The sequence below is a fragment of the Schistosoma mansoni genome, chromosome 4 (genome assembly GCF_000237925.1).
Source record: "Schistosoma mansoni strain Puerto Rico chromosome 4, complete genome".
In the NCBI taxonomy this organism is placed as follows: domain Eukaryota; kingdom Metazoa; phylum Platyhelminthes; class Trematoda; order Strigeidida; family Schistosomatidae; genus Schistosoma; species Schistosoma mansoni.
Genome location: NC_031498.1, coordinates 29,158,946 through 29,181,932, shown reverse-complemented (window position 1 = coordinate 29,181,932; position 22,987 = coordinate 29,158,946). Strand labels below are relative to the sequence as shown.

At 37.7% G+C, this 22,987-nt stretch overlaps 1 protein-coding gene across 1 annotated transcript in view; it reads left to right on the top strand.

Moving 5' to 3' along the window:
* Positions 1-13,011: 13,011 nt before the first annotated feature.
* Positions 13,012-22,987, top strand: part of Smp_151860 (putative inositol 1,4,5-trisphosphate receptor) — a gene marked incomplete at both ends in the record, with an annotated part of 77,648 nt that continues 67,672 nt past the window's right edge. Inside the window, 4 exons of the mRNA XM_018797419.1 lie at positions 13,012-13,124; positions 13,165-13,235; positions 13,268-13,356; positions 13,391-13,477. Of these exons, the coding sequence (XP_018652463.1) occupies positions 13,012-13,124; positions 13,165-13,235; positions 13,268-13,356; positions 13,391-13,477 (360 nt within the window). The remainder of the gene's footprint in view (positions 13,125-13,164; positions 13,236-13,267; positions 13,357-13,390; positions 13,478-22,987) is intronic.

Here is a 22,987-nt window from a genome sequence, read left to right as displayed (position 1 = left end):
CATAACTTCAGTGGTGTTTAGAGTGATGGAGAAAGTAGTTAAGGCGGCGTTAGTCCAACATGTAATTACTAATAATCTCATCTCGGTCTCCCAACATGGATTTCTTAGGTCCAGATCATGTGATACATGCCTAGTGGACTACATGAATGATATAACTCTGAAACGAGACAATGGACTCCTTGTATCAGTCATATTTTTAGACTTTAAGAAAGCTTTTGATAAGGTTCCACACAAACGGCTACTAGCCAAACTACGGTCCTTCGGAATCAACAACCCACTCTATTCATGGTTTGTTTCATTCTTAAAGGGACGTAAACAAATGGTAAAGTACAACGACTGTCTCTCATTACCTAGACCAATAACTAGTGGAGTCATCCAGGGAAGTGTATTGGGCCCATTTTTGTTTCTCATGTATATAAACGATATATGTAACATCACAAAATATGGGAAACCATACTTATATGCTGATGATCTCAAAATAGTATACAGCTATAAGCCTGAGGTTCTAAATGAAAGTGTACGCCTGATTCAAGATGATCTCAATAACCTAACTATCTGGAGCGAAAAGTGGCAATTACCATTTAACCTCCACAAATGCGGGATCATGCACTTTGGAAAGCACCCCTATGAACCCCAACTTTACTTAAATAAAAGTAAAGTCCAGACACTTAATTCAGTACACGATCTAGGAATAAATTACACAGGAAGCCTAAACTTTAAAGCACACACCTCCTCTATTATTTCTAAAGCCAGACGTCTAATTGGCTTTATAACGAAAAATTTCTTCACGACAGATGCTAAGCTTACCCTTTACAAAATATGTGTACGACCTTCCTTAGAATACTGCTCTTTTATCTTCTCTAATATGAATACCACTGACAAAATAAGAGTAGAAGATGTTCAAAAACGCTTTACACGCCAACTGCTAGGAAGTGACACCACTCTTGATTACACAAGTAGATGTAAGCACCTCTCTTTAGAACCTTTATGGCACCGTAGGTTAAGGAACAATCTGATATTTCTCTACAAAGCAATAAATGGTCTGTCATTCCTAACCTCCTGCCCAACTACGATCAATAACCCAGCCTATAAACTAAGAAACAATGCATATAAACTATTTACCGAAAAACACCAAAAACAAATGCGTTGTAGGTTTTTTACAGTTCGGTATAGTTTATTGTGGAACAGGTTGCCAATACCTATCCGTAACTGTGACACCTTCACCAAATTTAAAAGGCTAATAACCCTGTTACTAAACTCTAAAGAACTTCAACTATTCCTTGAACTCCCGCCTACCAATGAGACACTTTATTATGGACCGCCCAATATCTAGACGGAACAGGAATATAACGAACTCCATTGTCGTTAGTTTGAATATAGCAAAACTAAAGAAAACATACTTCATCCTCCACCACTATTTATTGATTATTAACCATGGCCTTCCGCTCCTAACCCTCATTTTCGGTTTCCGAATCTCTCTAATGGTTAAATCCAAATTATTCTTCCTAAGTGTCATGTCCTTTTATTTTTCTTAGTACAAGTAGACAGATAACTCACTAATCTTATGGATGCTGACCAACTAAGGCCGATCAAAAGAAGCTCAAATGTCCTAAATTCTTGTGAGTTGTTCAATGTTTTGTTTTCCTTACCCTGAAAATTTTACAATATTCTCTTTCATATCCTCTGGTTTGCTATTAGTCCTTACCATCTCATAACCACATATAATCTTGCTTGTCTCTTATAACCTTTACCATTAGTTATCTTCATAGTAGTACGATATATTAAATGGATATCTAACCCACATTACAAATGCTATTACCATCTGATTTGCTTGTAACATGGAACATGTAGAGACAGTGTATTCCAACTATGGTCCTTGATTAAAGCAATATTCAAACCGACCACAAACGTAAGAGAGCCTAACATCATAAAAGGAGGGAGGGTGGCGTTACTGACCAGCAAACATGATGGTGGGGAGATAACTTCAATCCACCCGTGTCTGTGAGGCAGAACATATAAATTACGGCTCTTTATGTCTAGTGGGATGTCACGAACCAACGGTATTGATGCGAAATTATTCATGCAAAATACCACTTTGAATCATGCTAAAAAAAAGCTGAATTGGTTCCACTTCCTACCGAGTAATCCTACTACAAGCAAACTAGACAATTGGCTAAAAACGAAGCCCACTCTATACCCTATAAAATCTAAAAACAAAAAAGAGAGTTCAAACAGCTTCGAAAAAAAAGGGAGACAGCCATTTGTATCGGAATACTGTTTTCAGCACTTTATTTTATAGTTATACAATTCCATACTTCCTTCTGAACTACCTTCATTTGTACAGTTCCTTACCCACTCATACCTTGCCCACACTTATTCTTCTTTAACACATTAGTATGTTCTTACCTAATAAATACTTCAGTAACAGACAAATAGACTAAAAGGTTACACCTCAACTATTCCTCCATGAATATTGTGTGCTCTGCTTTTCGTCCTTCCTTTTTCTTACACCTTTTTCAGCCTCCTGCAGATACTCCACCGAAAACAGATATGGCACGGGTGACGTCGTCTTACACCGTTATTAAAGCTTCCAATATTCTGGAGGGATATAAGTTCGAAACTTCTAAAGGCCCCCAACTTCGCATGTATCTATTCTCGACCATCAGTTGTATGTTGCAACGCTACCTCCACAAAGTGCGCCAAGTGTGATATTGATATGTTTCTTACGAAATCCATTTACATTCATATCTTATGAAATATCAACCCAGCTGAGTAATTTTCAACAGTGAAAATTGTAGCTTCTGTAACAATTTGATCTTGCCTGTAAACCGGCATGCCTCATGTAACAATCTGTTATTTGAGAATATATTATTATTTGGTCATAGGTGTAAACCACTGGGTCTGACAGCGAACAAGAAACCCTGAGAACTTCATTTATCATGTGACGTTTAGGGTCTAAGCTTGTAAACTGCCAATCAAGGTCCCGTGTAAACGTGGACGGTGAAGAATATGTCATAAAGTCGTACAAGATGCTTCATAATCATCCTTGTAGTAGTTAATGGATGGTTTGTGATCCATGAACCAGAAGACTGACCTTAGAAGAAAAAGAAAATTTGAAGCCGGTATTAAAGACTAAACTGGTAAGCAGGTTACTGCCGCTGATGTGAAGACTATGGAAGTTCAACTCTCCACAGGTAGTTGTCTAAAAGTAAATTTATGTTGTTATACACGACCGCAAGTATTTGATATATTGCGGAAAACCGGTGAACTAAGAGAGTATTCAGAAAACGGATATGTCATCAGAATCTGTTTTAGTACTTATGTGCAGATAGAATTAGTTCTACTTGAAACACCAATAATATATAGGATTTGTTTTTTTCAATTCTACTTTGTAGGAACTAGTTATTGCAGTTGGTAATAGCCGATAATTTTGGACGGGGCCTTCCCTTTCTGTTCGCAAGAACGCAAAAGGAACTTAGCGCAGATGCAACCTGGATCTTCTATAAGTTCAGAAGACGAACTCTTACAGGTAATCTTAATCAATTACAAAATAAATAAATTAAATAGCTCATCATATTCTTAGACAATGCGGCCGATGGAAGATAAATAACACACATAGCTTCCATAATAATACGACATCATTGCCCAGACGGAGGAAACAGTATATGCGGATACAGAGAAGCCAGAAGATAATAATAATAATATATTCTGAAAATAATATTCACAGAATTCACACCAGTTTAAGGCATGATCAGATTGATATAAAAAGCAACATTTAATGTAAAGAACAAACATGAAATATAAGATTGCTTTATGTTTGCTGGTTTAGTAATTGATAAGTAGTTTATATATGGCATATATCACGGCAAGCCAATGCAACACCAGGGAACTTTTAATTTCTTCTTAAGTGGATAGCCTGATGATTTATGAACGTATTTCTTTAAGGTTAATTCCAGATAATTATCTACAACTAGAGAAAGTAAGATTAAAGCAAAGAGCACGGAACAACAAAACAATGATTGTCAAAATATGCCCGTCAGGTTACCACTGTTCATGTTAGATATTATTCAAAGGACTTAGAGTTGCTAGTGACAGTGTTAATGTAAAGTTTACTACATCTAGAATTATATGTCAAGGCACAATCAGTTCCAAGAGTACGAAGTGTAAATCGTCTCTGTACTGATTCCAGCCTTAATTTATCCTTTATGCGCGCGCTACTAAGAAGAAACGCGCAATATTCGAGGAGTGGTCGAACACAAACTTTGTACATTAGAATACGAGATTCGTTGTTACGAAGGTTCCGAGTTATGTAACCTATAAGGCGTTGAGACCTGGAAGTTTGTTTCATTATCTGTTTGGTAAGTGACAAGTCGTAGGAGTATCTAAGTCCTAGGTCTACAAGTGTGTGTAACCTAGATAACACTTCACCATTTATGGTGAAATCGAGGTTGAGTGATGTATCACCGAAGCATAACCATCCACATTCAGCTGTATTAAGCTCTAGTTGCTATTTCGAGCACCACTGTGCTACCTTGTTAAGCTCCGTGCTGATACAATTTTGAATATTGCTCAGCTCATGTGGAGAAAATGAGTACACCACCTTAAGATCGTCTGCAAACAAAAGGGACTTACCTACACTAAAACACTCACAAATATCATTAATGAAAACTAAAAAGAGCAAAGGACCTAAGACACTACCCTGAATTACCCCACTTCTAACAGGGACGGCATTCGACAATGAAGAGTTGATTTTAACTATTTGATGTCGATTGCTGAGGAAGTAATCAAACCAGGCTAGTGACGGGTTTTGGACCCCATAAGATGCGAGTTTACCTATGAGAAGTTGGTGGTTGACCATGTCGAAGGCCTTAGAAATGTCCAGGTATAGCACTAATACTAGATATCCCTGGCTACGAAGAGAATAGACTAAATTAAAGAAGTCAAAATGACAAGTCATACAAGATCGATTTGTAAGAAATCCATGTTGCGAATCATCAATAAATTGTTCAGTCAATAAATAGTTGGATAGTTCGTCACTAATAATTTTTTCCATAATGCTAGAGATAACTGGAGTAATATTTATTGGCCGATAGTTGTTCATGTCAGTCTTATCTCCGGATGATGAAATCCCGTCTGCTCCGTGACCTTTCGAAACCTTGAGGTTATTTATAACCTTGTGAAGGAGATAGATTTTATTGAGTTACCAGTCATGCATATAACTCTAGAAACAGAGCCATTTATGGATTCTTTGCCATTTGCAAAATTACCACTGATTAGGTCTGCTATAGTTTTTGGGTCATATATAAAACTATTATTATGCAAGATGCATGGTATATCAACATTTTGAGTTGATTTAGCACGTTTATTGTAAAGGTGGATTAGGTTTTGCACTTTTGAGCTAGTGCTTAGTGCTAATAGCTCTTCATTGATGGCTTTTAACCTATGTTTCTCTCTAATTTGGTTAAAAATTATTGTTATTTGTGTGACTGCCGTGAAGTCGTTTGATTTAAAATAACGTTTCTTTAGGCGTCTTAGTTTATCACGATATTTAGCTGGTATATATAATTTATAATGTTTACTAATCCTGTAAGTCTTAATTGGTGCACAGGAGTCTAGACAAGAATTAACAATGAAATAGAATATGTTGATGGCATCTGTCAGACTATTACATGAGAAGAATTCATCCCAGTCTGAGAGTTTGATCAGTGAGCGCAAGAGGTCCCAGTCTGCATGCTTATAGTCTCTATAATTGCAGGTTCTTTGAATTGGTCGGTTGTAGGAGGGATAGATGGGGAGAGCACAAGCTACTATCTTATGATCACTGCTTTCAAACTCGTTGTATACTTGTACAGATAGGGGGATGACATCTCTACCAAATATTAAATCACGTGTATTATCACCCCTTGTTGGGGTACGAACCCACTGTGACCAGCAGTACAGATTAAGGATTGATAAAAATTCATCATTGCTTGACTGACAACTATCGGCACTCCAGTTAATCCCAGGATAATTGAAACCGCCAGTGATAATCTTAGCGCTGAAGTTTAGAGTAGATGCATGTATAAATGCATTGATAATAAGATCATTCAAATTATCCGAACTATCAGGAGCTCTGTATATACAACCTAGGAGTAGACTATGATTCAGGGTGTTGATTGATATCCAGATCGATTCTGGTAAACTATTCAAGATACTATCTTCAACTTTGTTAGTTGTCAAGGTATCCAAAGCAAATATAAGACAACCGCCTCCTCGCTTAGTTTCTCTGTCACAGCGATAGAGTCGATAGTTTTAATAATAATAATAATAATAATTTATTTTCAAATAACAGATTGTTACATGAGGCATGCCGGTTTACAGGCAAGATCAAATTGTTACAGAAGCTACAATTTTCACTGTTGAAAATTACTCAGCTGGGTTGATATTTCATAAGATATGAATGTAAATGGATTTCGTAAGAAACATATCAATATCACACTTGGCGCACTTTGTGGAGGTAGCGTTGCAACATACAACTGATGGTCGAGAATAGATACATGCGAAGTTGGGGGCCTTTAGAAGTTTCGAACTTATATCCCTCCAGAATATTGGAAGCTTTAATAACGGTGTAAGACGACGTCACCCGTGCCATATCTGTTTTCGGTGGAGTATCTGCAGGAGGCTGAAAAAGGTGTAAGAAAAAGGAAGGACGAAAAGCAGAGCACACAATATTCATGGAGGAATAGTTGAGGTGTAACCTTTTAGTCTATTTGTCTGTTACTGAAGTATTTATTAGGTAAGAACATACTAATGTGTTAAAGAAGAATAAGTGTGGGCAAGGTATGAGTGGGTAAGGAACTGTACAAATGAAGGTAGTTCAGAAGGAAGTATGGAATTGTATAACTATAAAATAAAGTGCTGAAAACAGTATTCCGATACAAATGGCTGTCTCCCTGGATATTTAATTCGGAATCGGCTACTGCTGGATAACACCATGTTTCAGTGATAAGTATAAAAGAAGGCTTGGCTAGAAAGGCTAAGGTTCTCAAGGCTGAAATTTTGTTCAAAAGTGAACGTGCGTTAATAAGTAATAAGTTTAAAAAGGGGTTGTGTGGTGTAAAAAAACCGAGACCATCCTTATCGATGGTATGAGTTCTAGATATGCCTGGACTACGGTTTAATGTGTTTGCCGGATCGCATGGGCTATAGCTTGAGCGAATTGTAGTGTTAGTGGAACAAGGGATTTCTGGAGGCAGAAAAAAATCCTTATTATGGTGAGGTGGCATAATTTGTTTTAATTGTCTTAGTGGACGATTAAGACAGGCGCCTGCAAGTTGGGGTTGCGTTGATGGTGCGTAACCTAGTATTCCATCTTCCCCATGCACAAACAACAGATAATTGAGAAATGTGGTGAAGAGGAAAGTCGACAATTTTTACTTAGGAACCATCAATAACTGGGTAGGACTGCAATTTCTCAAACGCTTCTCTTCCTACACTCCTCTTTACAATCAAAAATACGGTTCGGGATGTAGCAAAGTGCGGATACGTGACAAGAGCTGTTTACTGTAAAAAGTTCTTTGTGTTTGTACTTTTGATTTCACTATATGTACAACTTGCAAACTGACTTTTCTTCATCGAATTTTGTTGTTTTTGTACAAGTAGTAATGATGCATCTATGAACATTTGCCCAATTTTTATTTTCGTCTTCTTCATACTTTTATGGCGAGGTATACCGACAATTTTAAATTTAAATTAAAAAGCTACTAAGTGTTTGTTTCATAAGTACCAGTTTCGTTACAAAAACTTGTAGTATTGTACGGGTTTAGATGTTTCGCTAAATGTTGCTTTGTGACAGTATATTCGGATGAATACTTGTGGTGGCATTGTTTCCTAACCATACGGTCTCCGAAGCCAAGCATATAATGACTGGAAAGATGTATATTCGACATGTAGCACTTGGAAAAGTTCGGCAGTGATGGACGTGGAGACATTCATTCAATTGGATGGCATGGCTCAGTCTTGTAGACGTGCTCATTGTGTTAAACTGGTTTCTATTCACATTAGATACATTCTATCCCCAGCATAAATGTGTTCCTCAGAAGTACTAAGTATCATTGTTAATTGTCACGATACTATAGGTCAGTGTAGATAGTGTTGCGACTTCCCCACAAAACCTTACAGATTAGGCAATCACACGATAAGTTTACCGTTTTGGATCTAGGTCTATTATTAAAGTAGTATTAGTACCGAATTAGACTATAATTACACATACTAATAAGAATTATAATGCAAACAACTGTACAGTTGTTATATTTATATTTAGATAATTCGTTAGGTGAATAAACGTGGCAGTAGTCAATATGAAGCACAGTTATCGTCAATTTACAAATTGTTACTCCGCATAATCTTCCATATTCAGAAATTTGCTACGTTGTTCACCTGCATAGACTTGATTATTAGGACGGTTTAAACCTTTCAAGTAGTTGACAGAAGTCATAAGTTGTATCACAGAAAACGTATGGATACCCTCCTAGCTTACTCAATGCAATTCTCAAAAACAAAAAATCAATCGTGAAACGAATGATTAAACGATCTAACATTCCTAGAATTTCATCTAATTATTTGGTATTAAAAAACAAACTTCAGGCACCAAATGAACGAACTCAAAAACTTTAATTAGTGATATGAAATCTGAGAAAAATTCAATTACAACGTTCATAATACTGTTAGCAGTTCACTGTTTACATACAATAATGAAATAACTAGTAAGCATTATTTAGATATTACTCGTCAACATGCATTGAAACTTTGTTTATGATTTGGTCAGCGATTTCTGATCCAGTTAACAGAAAATTATTTTTTAATCCTATACGAGAGATCATAAACTAGTATTATCTACGACATGTTTTAGTTACCATGCTCATAACAAACACTAATCGTAATACTTAAGAAGAGTATTTGGCTAACTTATGTGGCACTCACAGTAATGTTATACATAATTGTGATGTTTAAATAAATCAATGACTTCTTGGTATTGATGACTGTTGTAATTTTGAATTCCAAATACAATACATTCGTTTGTGCTCCTCTTGTACTTCTTGATTAAATTGCGTTATTCCTGGGATTACTAGTTTATACTACAATTCAAATACTTCTGATCATCATATTGGCGTCGCGATTGAGCCTGTGATGGAACGGTTTGATATAAATTCAGATTTTAATGCTTTTGAGGAGTACATGGAGAGGTTCGAAATCTGCGCTGTGACCAAGGAAGATGATGAAGATTTTAATATTGTGGCCCATTTCCTTACATTCATCGGAAAAGAGGCACAAAGCCTTATAAAGACTTTGGCACTTCCAGACAAACCGATTTCACTCCCCTATGAAACTCTCAAGCAACTACTGTTGGATCATGTAAAGTATACAAATTCTGAATGCGGTAAGAGAGAAAAATCCGATAGAATGACTCGACAGAACATCAGGAATTCCACTACTTTATTAAGTCGTCGCAGTTCGATGCGTAATAAAAGTTATCCAGACAATATTTAATTGAGCTTGAAACAGTCCATGGAGATGAGCACGAGATTAGTAAATGCTTGTTCTGTAGCAAGTTTTACCCACGTAATTCATGTATATTTCGTAATTCTAAATGCTTTAAATGTGGTATAACTAGACATACTCAGTCAGTTTGTAATACCATAGTTCATTTCGCTGAAACTAATGCTAAGATGGATGCTTCTAATGATCAGTTATCTTTATCTAGAAGTGGCATTACGTCACATAACAGTTCAGAGTTGAATGAAACCCAGAATCATTGTGTGACAAAAATATTTAGTCAACAAACTTATCAAATTTCTCATGTCATTGTACCAGATATGGTTTGTCGTAATAATTCACATACTTCTGATGGAATTTCTTACAACTCTGAGAATTGAATGTTGAATGAGTCAAATCATGATCAAAAACCAAATTCAGTTTTGGTAGATGCTGAATTCTCTGATGATCCATTATTCTCTAATGAAACTCTTAATAAATTTGAGGGAAATATTTCAGGAAAATTAAATTCTGATGTCATGTCAAATGTTATTCGTCCTCACAATGAATTTATCTCTAGTGACATTCCTAATGAATGTGATAAATATGTTCCGAATGAGTCTAATTGTAGTCACATTTCTGATGTTATTGCATCAGGTGTTGGATATTCTCACGAACAATGTTTGTTGAGTAGAATCCCTATTCAGTGGTATGATAAATCAGAGGGAATAGAAAGTTTTCCTGAAGCAATCAGAGATATTGAGTTTGCACAGGCAGGGAATCCAAATCAAGTCCAAGATTATCCTAATATGTATAAGACAGATGAATGTTTTTCATTTGATTGTTTCGCAGGTGAATCAAGCCTAGATGAATCATATGAGTTAATTACATATATCAATACATATTTATCTGTGTATTGTGATATGAATAACAAAAAGAATGTGTATCATAATTTTTATGCAAGTCAAATTCACATGATGGAACGCCTCAAATTACGTGTCAGTATTTATCTCCAAATACTCGCATACAGTAATCGATGCGTGAGATTTGAGAAGATAATGAAAATTGGAAACGTCATATTGGTTATAACATTGCGATGTAAAGACACAACATTATTTCGTGGGGGAGGATGGTGTTGAAAAGTCTATGATGCAAATTCTATATGTCAGTGGTTTCACTACACAACCGATATGATGATTGTATACAATTCCAGGAATCAGGTGAGTCTGTTCCAATTTCGGTCGTTAATTCTAGTACTTACGAGTGCATTCTAGATAAAACAGAGTCTACATTCAATAAACTGTCGGACAGATGCAATATGAACTTAAGAAGACGAGCAATCGATCACAGACACTTACACTCCGATTCGAGCTGTGGCGGATGTGATGTTTAAATAAATCAGTGACTTCTTCGTATTGATGACTGTTGTAATTTTGAATTCCAAATACAATACATTCGTTTGTGCTCCTCTTGTACTTCTTGATTAAATTGCGTTATTCCTGGGATTACTAGTTTATACTACAATTCAAATACTTCTGATTATCATAATAATTCCTGTGTAAATTCAGAAAGCGGGTAGGAAAATCTATTAACGTCAGTTGTTACTCATAATTTTTCTTTTTCAGATACCTAACGTAATAATATATCAGTCAGGTCTAGAACGATATATATAATGGATAGAACTGTATATTCGCAAGTTATATAGTATTCGTAAATAGTGTAACGATCAATTGCTTCAACCTACATTTCATTATTAACTACCAAAACCCATGTTCATCACCATCACAACTAGGGGAGTTGAGTCACATGTAAATGATTTTAGAGCTCATTTTTGCTTGAAACTCTGATTTCGGTCTGTTTTGGACTTGATAAATGGTGAATTTCACTTGCCTGAGTTTGCATTGTTACAAATAACCAAATGAGGATTACTAGACATTCATCCAGGTTGTGAGCAGCAAATACGTCAAGCTGCTAATAGACTGGTATAAAAGCTATGTAATAAGCACAAAGATTACGAAAATCGACGTGTGACGGAAAAAATGCCGTGAATAGCTGATAAAAAACGACACCTAAAATCCTTGACAACATGTTACATGTGAGCGAGAACCAGTGGAATGACTTTTCGACCCTGCCCGAATGTACTGTATTTGGGATTCAAAATCAAAACAGTCATGAATACAAAGAAATCACTGGTCCATGTAAACACCACATCCGCCACAGCTTAAATTAGAGTGTAAGTGTCTGTAATCGATTGTACGTCTTCTTCGTAAGTTCATCTTGCGTCTGTTCGACAGTGTATTGGATATAGGCTCTGTATTATCTATAATGAACTTGTTAGTATTAGGATTAACAACCGAAATTGGCACAGACCCATCTGGGTTTGTTAAGAAACTTCAATAAAGGAGATGTTAATGTCGTTTAATGTTGTGTGCTTATGCTGTCTCTAGCTATTTATCTGTAGGCCAGGAGAATGCCTAGGCAACGGTTCAAAAGATAATTAATGATGGCTATTGAAATTATGGAGTTGGTACCAGACAGTGGGAATTTTCTCTGAATAGTTTATTCATTTACGGAATTACACTGGTGTCTCAGAGTGTAGAATATGCGTTGGTCTCCATGTCTGTGGTGGAAATTGTTGCCAATAGATGACCCAACAAACCTATCATCTACGGAAAAGTTCTTGCGTCGGGCACAAAAATAATGTTTGTGGCTGTGAATATCCCCCGATAAATCTGACCAGTTTTTAAGCCTTAATGTTCAACAGAGAATGAGATGCATAGTAAAAATAAACCTTCAGTTTAAAGGGTAGAATCTTTGAGATGAGGAATGACCGACCTGCCCTGATGGCCATCATTTGTTAAGGGATACAGATGGAGTTGATTGAAGCTGGATAGAGTGAGAGTCACAAGATAAAAGTGAGACCCATTGTTTTCAAGCAACTAGTTTGTTGGCTTGTAATGTTTAATCAATTGACTTAGCATCATGACTACTGGCAAGGTGATTTAGATTAGGTCAAACAGCTAAACATATGCCAGCCTACTAGTCTCCTCTATCCAGTGTATTTCGTTTTCTCACTCCATGTCTTTTTCGTATAACTTATTATTGTTTTCCACTTCACTGTTTCTAAGCTTTCTGACTTTTCAATTTATCCCCCCGTATCTTTTCTATTCCTTTTAACTACACGTGATCAAATGGACGACTATCATACAACTTGAGTTTATTTAGTTCCAAAAGTTAGACAATCTCCAAACAAACTCGGTTATTTGCAAAGAAAGCAAATATAACTCACACTTCTATCAAATCCACTTGTTGTCGATTTTGGGTAAGGTTCAAAATAAGTTGTTGATATCAGGCAGGAAGCTCGGGGGAATTAATAAATGTATGCGCACAAGTGATACAATATTGGGTATTGGAAACTTGTTTTTCTGTTCATTGTTGCGGCTTTATGAATAAGCACGAAAACACCTTAGACTTGTCCGTCAGATTTTAAACTGTTTGATGCTTATGATTTTTGGGGCTGAAATCGAAAATAAAGTTGAGTTATTACACTTCGGAGATCAAGTAACGTTTTACTCGAACGATGAAGATGGTGGATTGCTATGTATGGAGGGGTTAGTTGTTTGATTTGTTTTTGGTTATTAAGTAACTCAGTCAAATCAGCAATAAACCGAATGTTACACGGCTTAATAGCGTAGGAAATTTTACATCGTCGTTAACAAGGGGTAAATTGTTGTTTTTATCACTTGCTTGATAGATTGTCGGTTCTTTATACTTGCTATGCAAAAGTATCTGAATGAAAATTGTTTGGAAAATGAGACGCGTTTTCGACCAGACAAACTAATTGTAGGTTAAATTTCAGTCTGAAAATCAACGACAGGAGGAGTCCGGATGTGATAATGAACAAAACAGCAAAATGCAAAGACGTTTACAAGAGTCTTTAGTTTATTACGGTAATATTATCCAGGTAAATAGTTTTCAAACTTTGTTCAGCAGAGACGATTACTGTTAGCCCCTTAATTTCTAGTCCTAGACCATAGGAGGCGTTTAATTGTCAGTTGATGAAGTAATGAAGGAACTAATAATAAAATGATAAACTGAGTAGGGAAGCTATGAGTAACCTCGGTCAACGACACTGGAAATAATAGACGTTCAATTATTTTTGCTTCGGCCAGTGTATTCTATGTTTTATGGACTCTCACCACGAAAGGCTTTTATTACGTGCTCTTTTGTTTTCTGCTTTTGAGGTTACCATGTTAATTATGGTTCAGTTTTAAAGTCTAATAATTACTCTTTTAAATAAGAAGGTTTAATAATTAGTGTAGTACATTAAGATTGTGGCGGCTTTAATCTTTGCTTCAATTTTAGCTTTTACAAGAGAAATTAGCATGGTTTATTTCTAAGTCTAAGTATTGTTTTGGTTGCTGATATCACGACTTGTCCAAAAAGAACAATGCTCCTCCCTCTATATGATGACGTGATGGGGCTTTTGCTAAGTAAGATTTAGAGTAGGTATTGAAACGGCTTTGATTACTTCAAGGGTCAGAGCACTTCAAGCCCTAGATAGTTAGTCGTCTGATACTGATAGCATATTCGGTTATTTTTATAAATAGACCTCAAACACCGTGATATTTGTTTGGTTTGGAAAGCGAGATTAATTTTATATTTGGCGGGGATTTGTAGCTGATGTATTTCGTTCTCTGAGCTGGACGGTTTGGTTGTGGAGTTTTCATAGCTCTTCTGGACGACATCATAAGCACAAAATCCAAGCCGAAGTTTATATATATATATATATGTATATATATATACTCGTGATACTTTAATCAGTAGGAACTTTTAATTGCATTTAATTCTTCCTGAACTTAGAGACTCTTGTTGTTTGTCTAATTCTTCGGTTTTAATAATTTTTTGATCAGTATTCAACAATGTTTTGCTACTTAGGCTGTTTATTATTTAGATTATTTTGTGCACATTAGGATAATTTCAGAGGAAACAATATATGAAGACTCCTGACATAATCTGCGTCCATTCATACCTTGTTTCTGGGTATAAAGAACAACATTTCAAGCGTGTAAATTTGGTTGACGACATGCATTATGAAGTTTGTTAAAAAGTACCCCCAGGTTAAATTCTTTTGTTGCTTCAAGTTAACTTGAGTTGGTCTATTTGGTGTAAAGAACAAACACTACTTATTGTAAGACTGAGGACTCAACGTTTTCGTTTCCTTGCATAATCTGAAAGTTTACTAGATGATTTATCGTGTCTGTATGATTTGAGTTTCTAATAACCTGCTGCTTTGCCATCATTAGAAAATTTCACTTATTTATTTACTGGGAGGCCTGATAGGAAAAGCTACTCAATGAAAGTACTTTATTTGGTCGGCTAATGGAGCGACTAACTGTTATGAGTGCACAGAACAGCAAGTAGACTTTTTTAAATAATGCATTTATCAATTAAATAGTGCTCAAATAAATGTCAATGAGCTAGTCATCTTAGAAATCCACACAAGCCTTGTATGTCCTAGGTTTGATTTACTTGTATTGAGTGAAATTTCTGTGTGTTAACGTAATGTCTTTGTATTCATATTTTCTAATTTAATATTACTGAGCTTTGAACCATTGTACTTCACATTATTTTACTGCGAATTTCTAAACCCGGAGTTTACATAAGGTTATTTGTTCTTATATGTGTTTCTAGCTGCATTTCGAAGTTGAAATTTGTGTTCCCCTCTTCCACTATATATATATATATATTCGAATTTCCGAAATTCTAGTTATTGGTAAAAATTATGTTTAGAATCTTACGGTTCATGCATCAAAATGACAAAACAAAAAACGCTAATTAATGTTGCCATGAAAAATCCATCTCTTTGGTGAAATTGCAATGTTCAAAAAAATACTAAAACTGATTAGTTCAGAGCCTTGAATCCGTTTATTAAACTAGATGTTTTTAGTGTACGAATACTAGATAGTTACTGGCTACCTGATCACGGTTTTTTAAACTTGGGAAATCGGTCAATAAAAAGTTTAGCCAGCACAAATTCAAGGTGGCAACAGTGACTAATATGGTTTTACTATTTTTTCCTTTCAGTTTCGAGAACAGTATTTAACTACACTTTACTCATCACCTTTACATTCATTCTAATACTCCTTTTTGCCAGTTAGTTGTTCTGATATTAAGCAGCATGACAGTTACGTTGTCATATTCAGGGTAGAACCTAACATAAATGTGTTGTCACACTTTATACTTACTTAGTGAGGGAGGAAATTAACAAAACGGTAAGCGATAAACAGAGTTAAATATCAAATGCAACCAAAATTTGGCTGCGAGATATTCACTAACAAAATATGTTTACAAAATGGAAAATATAGGATACTTTTAAGCTCATGGTCTTGACCTTGAAGTCATAATACTGGGAGCCTATGGTTTCATAGATCAGTTTCATATACCGATCTTTTCCCAACCAGGATTTTCCAGCCTATTCCTAAGACAACCGGCGTCACACCCAAGAGTAGAGTGTGACTAGATCTGCGTAATTTTTCTCTAGCGTTGCAAAAGGTTTTACAAACTGGGATTTTGTGATTGCCAAGTCTCTCCTACACTTGGGATCAAAATGATAGTCCGGATTTGTTTTAAGAGATGGTTTACTCAGACATTTGCTAAAATATCTTTCGAGTTATTTTACGACGACACTGCTGAAGTATGTTTCGAATTAAAGTTGTGTTAAAGAGTTTGTGCAGACCACCAGGTTCACAAATGTTTCACAAAACTGACCAAATCAACTGATAACCAGGGTAATTTTGTGTAGAGTTGAACTACGAGGTGAAAATTATGAGAACCCCCAAATTTCCGGAATGTAAACGTTTTATTAACCGAAACGCAAAGGAGGGTAGAAACCTACTGAGACAGTTGATCCCTTTTTCTTTGTTTTCATCTGTAGGTATTTAGAAACATTTTGGTTGTCTTTCATGAGGTGGTCATATTGTTTTATTCTCTCACTGGGCGGTATAGCTATCATTTATTCGTATTTAACGATAAATTAAGAAAGGAGGTGATGCATTTATTGCTTGTTCTGTATCACTCTGAGGGAAACTTTTTGTAGAGTTATTAATTACTTTTAACGAAGTTATTACATTTGATCATCAATAGTCTTATTTCTTGCAGTTGGTCCCCTTCATGAACTTGGATGAGGACAAAAGGTAGTTGTTACTTCAGCTTTATTTACATGGTCTTGTTGTTTTACTCAATTTAACTTAATTAACAAAGTTTGGACCTGACTGACAGGAAACTAAAGATTTTGTCATACTAACAAAATGATTTCACCCTCAGCCATTATGTGAACAGGGTAGTAGCTGAATAATTTTATTATATAGCGTAATTATGAATGTAAATTTATACTTTTGTTGTTGACATGAAGTCGAGTATTTTGCTTTTTATGACCTTATTTTTCTTTTTTTTACGTGTCACTATTATATTGTACATCTAGGACAAGTATGTAAACACATGCACTCTCAAAAGGACTTCGGGCTTATTTTATACTCATCACCAATCTTTTTTGCGCGAAAATTAAGTTTTTATTAATTACCACCAAGCTTCTAGTTATCCTTGGTTTCTATACAATGTTTTACACATCATAAAAAAGTTACGCTCCAGTTAACTACCAGCTTACTATTGGACTTATTAGAGGTTTTACTTATTTTGTAAGAAACTATGAAGAAATAGGGATGAAAAAATAAACTGTAAACTCGGCATCAAGATTTCGTTATAACTTTTCATTTGGTTGATTTACATTCGTCTAATTTAGTGTCGGGCTACACAATACTGTCATTGTGGATTTTAAAATAAATTTATCTGACTTGTATTAAGTGATGGGTTGGTTGATTCAACCATGCCTTGGTGATGGGAAATAAAACCTGGAGTCTTGTGTTACTTTAAAGAAGCATCAACCCTTTGGAATTATCATGAATTTGAATAGTTAATATTTGGATGGATAAGCTGGATAAGTATTTGTACAGGTTCTAGTATAACACAGTATTATAATTACATTGTGACCAAAGCGACTTAAGTTCTTCGATAGACAATTTGTGTCGGTTTTAAGTTTTTTTAAAAATGGAACTTTCAGGTCAATGGGTGCAACAGGCGTTTTATGTGATTCAAATTTCAGAATAGTTGTCAATCCATTTTTCGTTATGAAGCTTTGAGCTAAAATAGAAGTTCAGTTTACCTTAATTATGTCAACTTAGTCTTAAACAGGAACTTTACAGTTCAAAGCTATACAACCCGAAATTTTTTGACTGTGAAAGACTTAATATATCACAAAAACATCCAAATTCATTACCCGTTTCGTGTTAAAAGAATGTTGCGCCATTGCATTCCAATAAACGACTGATTGTATTCGTGGTTATGGGAAATTCACTGTAAATCTGCATCAGAAAAGGTGTTTTTGGAGTTATTAACCATTTGAGTGGCCTATTTTCCCTGTTTTCATCCTACTGGTAATAAATAGTTCCAAAACTGGCTGTTTGTTACTCCTCTGTGTAGTTATGAGGTGCTCCAATTACAATTTTGTTACCGTCCATTCATATGGTACATATTCTCAATCGTTCACCTTTACGTTGTGTCGATTTCATATCAAATATAATGTTTTCGTCACAGAAATTTCCCAATAAAACTAAAATACTTAGGTTAAGTTAGTTAAAACGGTGTAAAATGGGGATTATTAGGTTGTAAATATTTTTATTATTTGCACTCAAAACGGAAGGAATGTACTATGGGAATAGACAAACAATATTAGTCATTCTATGATTATAAATTAGTTGTAAATACCCCGGTTCTACGGGGAGTTAGTTGTTGCCCTAATAGCCCAGTGGTAGTGTCTCAGATTGTGAAACTAGATTACATGAGGTCAAATCCAGCAGAAAGTTCCAATTATCTAAAGATTCCAGGTACGCCTTACTAACTAGCTCCAAAATATCACAAAACGTAGGCCCATGGTTTACCGTTGACTTCTTCCAACTACCTATGTGGGACGCTTAAACCACTAAGCTACCTCTCGACTGATTTTACATGTCATTCATATTGTTTTGAGACAAGTTGAATCCCAATGTCTTTAGGCTGAATATTGAACAGTTTAACGAAATGCTTCTAGATTAGTTTAAAGGGTAAAAGTCACATACATCTATAATAATGATTTCCCAAACTATTAGAAAATCAGGTTCGTTTAACTTTATATGATGATACCTATCCCGGACGAGCCCAAAACTTGCCCCCAAATGCCCTGGTACGGCCGAGAGTGGGGAGAGTCTACTCTCCCTCTCGAAATGCTCTCACATGGCCAGCGAATATATAGCCTCTGTCAGGGAAGTCCTACTCACTGCCTTCTCGTGGCGGGGGTGTTGTTTACGAAAGTGAGAGGACGAAAAGCGAATGTCCGGCGCTATAACCGGATTGGTGGACACGGAGGGTCCACCTAGGGGAGTTGGAAAACCCTGATTCCAAACCAATGGTGCACATGGGCTCCAGTATCCTGATGGAACGAATGGCGGACGAACCTGTCATTGGTCAACGGCTACCATGGGACTGCATCTCCTCACGATGCCCCACTGCCTTGTGGATCAGACCTTTAGGTCAAAGGCTCGGGGTGTGGTCCCCTAAGAAAACCACCTGCTTCGGTTTGGGCGCCCGGGCAGTATCACAGCCCACACACAAATGAATGAAATGATGAACTCTACTGACGATTCTATTCCTGCTCATATTATAAGCAAGACAATTTACATTATTATTATTATTATTATTACTTACCATATCGCTAATTCACCCCCTTTTATCCCCAATTTGTGTAACCTTACTTTTCAACTTATGCAGCAGCTCGCCCATGGTGGAAAATCTGTCCTATCTAAACGATCTCCAGTCACTGTCTGGTTGAAAGTGAATGCTTCCACCGATTACGAATACTGAAGCAGTCTTTCTGAAACCACGTACGCCGTTCAAGCTGGCTTCCTTCAACGTTCGCACACTAATGCATATCAGACAACAGATAGGGCTGGCTATGTCTTTGGAAGGTCTTAATGTTGACGTTTGTTGTCTATCCGAGACCCGTATTCAAGACTCTAGTGAAGTACTACAAATCCGCTCTCCATCTGTCGCCTCGAAAAGCTTGTTCCACGTGCGCTTATCCGGGGACCCTGTGGCATCTTCGTCTGGTCTTGCTGGCGTTGGTGTTGCACTAAGCGCTAGGGCTGAGGCAGCACTAATCGATTGGATCCCCATTAACAGTCGGTTATGTGCTGTTAGATTAGAAAGTTCCATCAAAGTGAGAAGAAATCGGCGTGAGAAACGGTGTCTTTTCGTCATCTCCGCCTATGCCCCGACAGATTGCAGCCCGGATGCAATCAAGGATGAGTTTTACCATCAGTTAACAGTTCTTCTCCAGAAAGCGCGTTCGACAGATATTGTAGTACTAGCCGGAGACTTGAATGCACAAGTCGGGCGTCTAGGCACAGAAGAGAGTCGTTTAGGTGGCCGATGGGGACTTGTTGGTCGCAGGACAGATAACGGGGACCGTTTGCTGCAACTGTGCACAGACCACAACCTGTTTCTGGCCAGCACTAACTTCCGGCACAGTCATCGCCGGTGTGCCACCTGGCGTCCTCCCTCTGCATCCCAAGCCTGGACTCAGATTGATCACATCGCGATCAGCTACCGCTGGCGTGGTTGTGTACAAGACTGCCGCTCCTTTTGGAGTTCCTATCTGGAGTCTGATCATGCCCTGGTCTGCGCCAATCTCACCTTACTTTTCAGTGGCCGAAGGATTGACCACCACCAACGGATTGATGTTAGTAAACTGGCTGCAACTTCTGTTGCAAGTAAGTATCGAGCGGAGCTAGCCTCTAGGCTAGCTACCACCCCATCGAAAAGTATAGATGAGCATTGGTTGCATCTTCACGACGCCATGAAAATGGCGAGTAAAGCCGCTTGCGGCTTCGCGAAACGTCCCGCTTACAAGCACTGGGTTTCTTCTGGCTTCTTACAACTGATGGAAGCCCGTCGGTCTACTCCGGGTGACCGTGAGTTTGACCACAAACGAAGGCTGTTACGTAATGAAATCGGGCAAAGCTTGCGTAAGGACCGGGAAGCCTGGTGGTCGGAGCGTGCTAATGAGATGGAAGCAGCAGCTGCATCTGGTAACTTCCGGAAGCTCTTCCAACTCATCCGAGCCACTGGCAGCAAGAAGTCTGGTGTGAGTGAAACAATCTACGAGGATGACGGGATGCCAATCACTAACATCTCCCGACGTCTTGGACGATGGGCGGAATTCTTCGAAGGGCAGTTCAACTGGCCTGCTGCTCCGGCAACATCAACCAGCTTGTCCTGCCCCTCATGGCCGGTGACGACTGTTCCACCAAACGAGGCGGAAGTCCGCAAGGAACTCCAACTCTTGAAACGTTACAAATCACCTGGCCCAGATGACTTACCTCCGGCTCTTTTTAAAGATGGTGGTGACCTTCTGACTAAGGAATTGACTGTGTTGTTTGGAAAGGTTTGGGAGCAAGAAAGTGTTCCAACATCATGGAATGAGTCGATAGTCGTCCCTATCTTTAAAAAGGGTTCACGTTGTTCCTGCAATAACTATCGGGGGATAAGTCTACTTTCGATTGCGTCCAAACTATTGGCTTCTATCATTCTTCGTAGGTTGTTTAAAACCCGAGAACGATTGACTCGCGAGGAGCAGGCTGGTTTTCGTTCTGGTCGAGGATGCATTGATCACATCTTCACCCTCCGCCAAATGTTAGAACACCGTCATACTTATCGCAGGCCAACAATCGTAGTGTTTCTTGATATCAGGGCTGCCTTCGATTCGTTGGACAGGACTGTTCTCTGGGATTGTCTATTGAAGAAGGGTGTGCCTGAGAAGTTTATTAACATCTTAAAGGCCCTGTATACGAACACCTCAGGCAGAGTGAGGGCATACAACCACCTTTCTCCCTTGTTCCATTCGAGCAGTGGGGTTAGGCAGGGTTGCCCAATCTCACCATTCCTCTTCAACTTTGCTATCGACGACATCCTGGAAACAGCTCTGATGGATGTAAGTAATGGCGGTGTGGATATGTTGCCTGGAGAACGACTTCTCGACCTTGAGTATGCGGATGATATTGTCTTACTGTGCGATAATGCTCAAGCCATGCAATCCGCACTTAATCAGTTGGCAATCAGTGTCCGCAGGTACGGCATGTGCTTTGCACCCTCCAAGTGCAAAGTACTCCTACAAGACTGGCAGGATTCTCATCCTGTACTCACCCTGGATAGTGAGCAGATTGAAGTAGTTGAGAAGTTCGTGTATCTAGGTAGCTATATAAGTGCTGGTGGTGGCGTGAGTGATGAGATTGGTGCACGTATAATGAAAGCCAGAGCGGCTTATGCCAATCTGGGCCATCTTTGGCGCCTTCGTGATGTTAGTCTGGCTGTAAAAGGTCGGATCTACAACGCGTCGGTGAGAGCAGTTTTGCTCTATGCTTGTGAAACCTGGCCTCTCCGAGTTGAGGATGCTAGACGACTCTCTGTGTTCGATCATCGTTGTCTCCGGAGGATTGCTGACATCCAGTGGCAACACCATGTTAGTAATGCAGAGGTTCGGCATCGTGTGTTCGGGCGCAGAGACGATAATTCAATTGGTGTCACCATCTTGAAACACCGACTTCGGTGGCTTGGACATGTTTTACGAATGTCATCCCAGAGACTTCCACGTCGTGCATTATTTGCCGACCCTGGGACTGGTTGGAAAAAGCGGAGAGGAGGTCAGTGTATGACATGGTGTCGTGGTATGAAAGAAAGCTGCAAAGGGCTAGCTTCTGTTGGTCCTTCACGACTCCCTGGCTGGGGTCCGAGAGATGGTGCAACACAGTGGCTAGAGACGTTATCAGATATGGCTCAGAATAGAAGCCAGTGGCGATCCTGCTGCAACCTTCTTTTACTTTCTACATAAAGAATGGTTCTAACTTTCTTAACTGAAAGAGTCTTCTGGCTGTACATTTCAGTCCGCCTTATCTTTTCATCCCTTCTCTTTCTACTTTCATTATTTTGTGTGGCGCATATGTACCTGGTGCCCTTTTGTACCAATATATATGTGTTTTAAATAAATAATAAATAAACACTGAAACAATTCGGTTTCTAAGGGAAGGGGAACTTACATTTTAATTACTAAAGTGAATTGAAATGCTCATAGGAATCAATATGTTATATCATTCATTCATATAGCAAGATTTTCACTTCAACAAGTTTATTCATTATGCGTAACATTATTTATTTGATTGTTATATTCATAGGTTTACAGTCGAATGACATCGGAAAGTTAGTAAATTTAATAATTTTAACAGGAAAAGCCTAAATAGTTTAACATTTTTATGAAAGTAAAGTTATTTATCTCTTGCCCTTCAAAGGATTACGACACTATTTCTAGTATTTGTACACTTCAAGATTA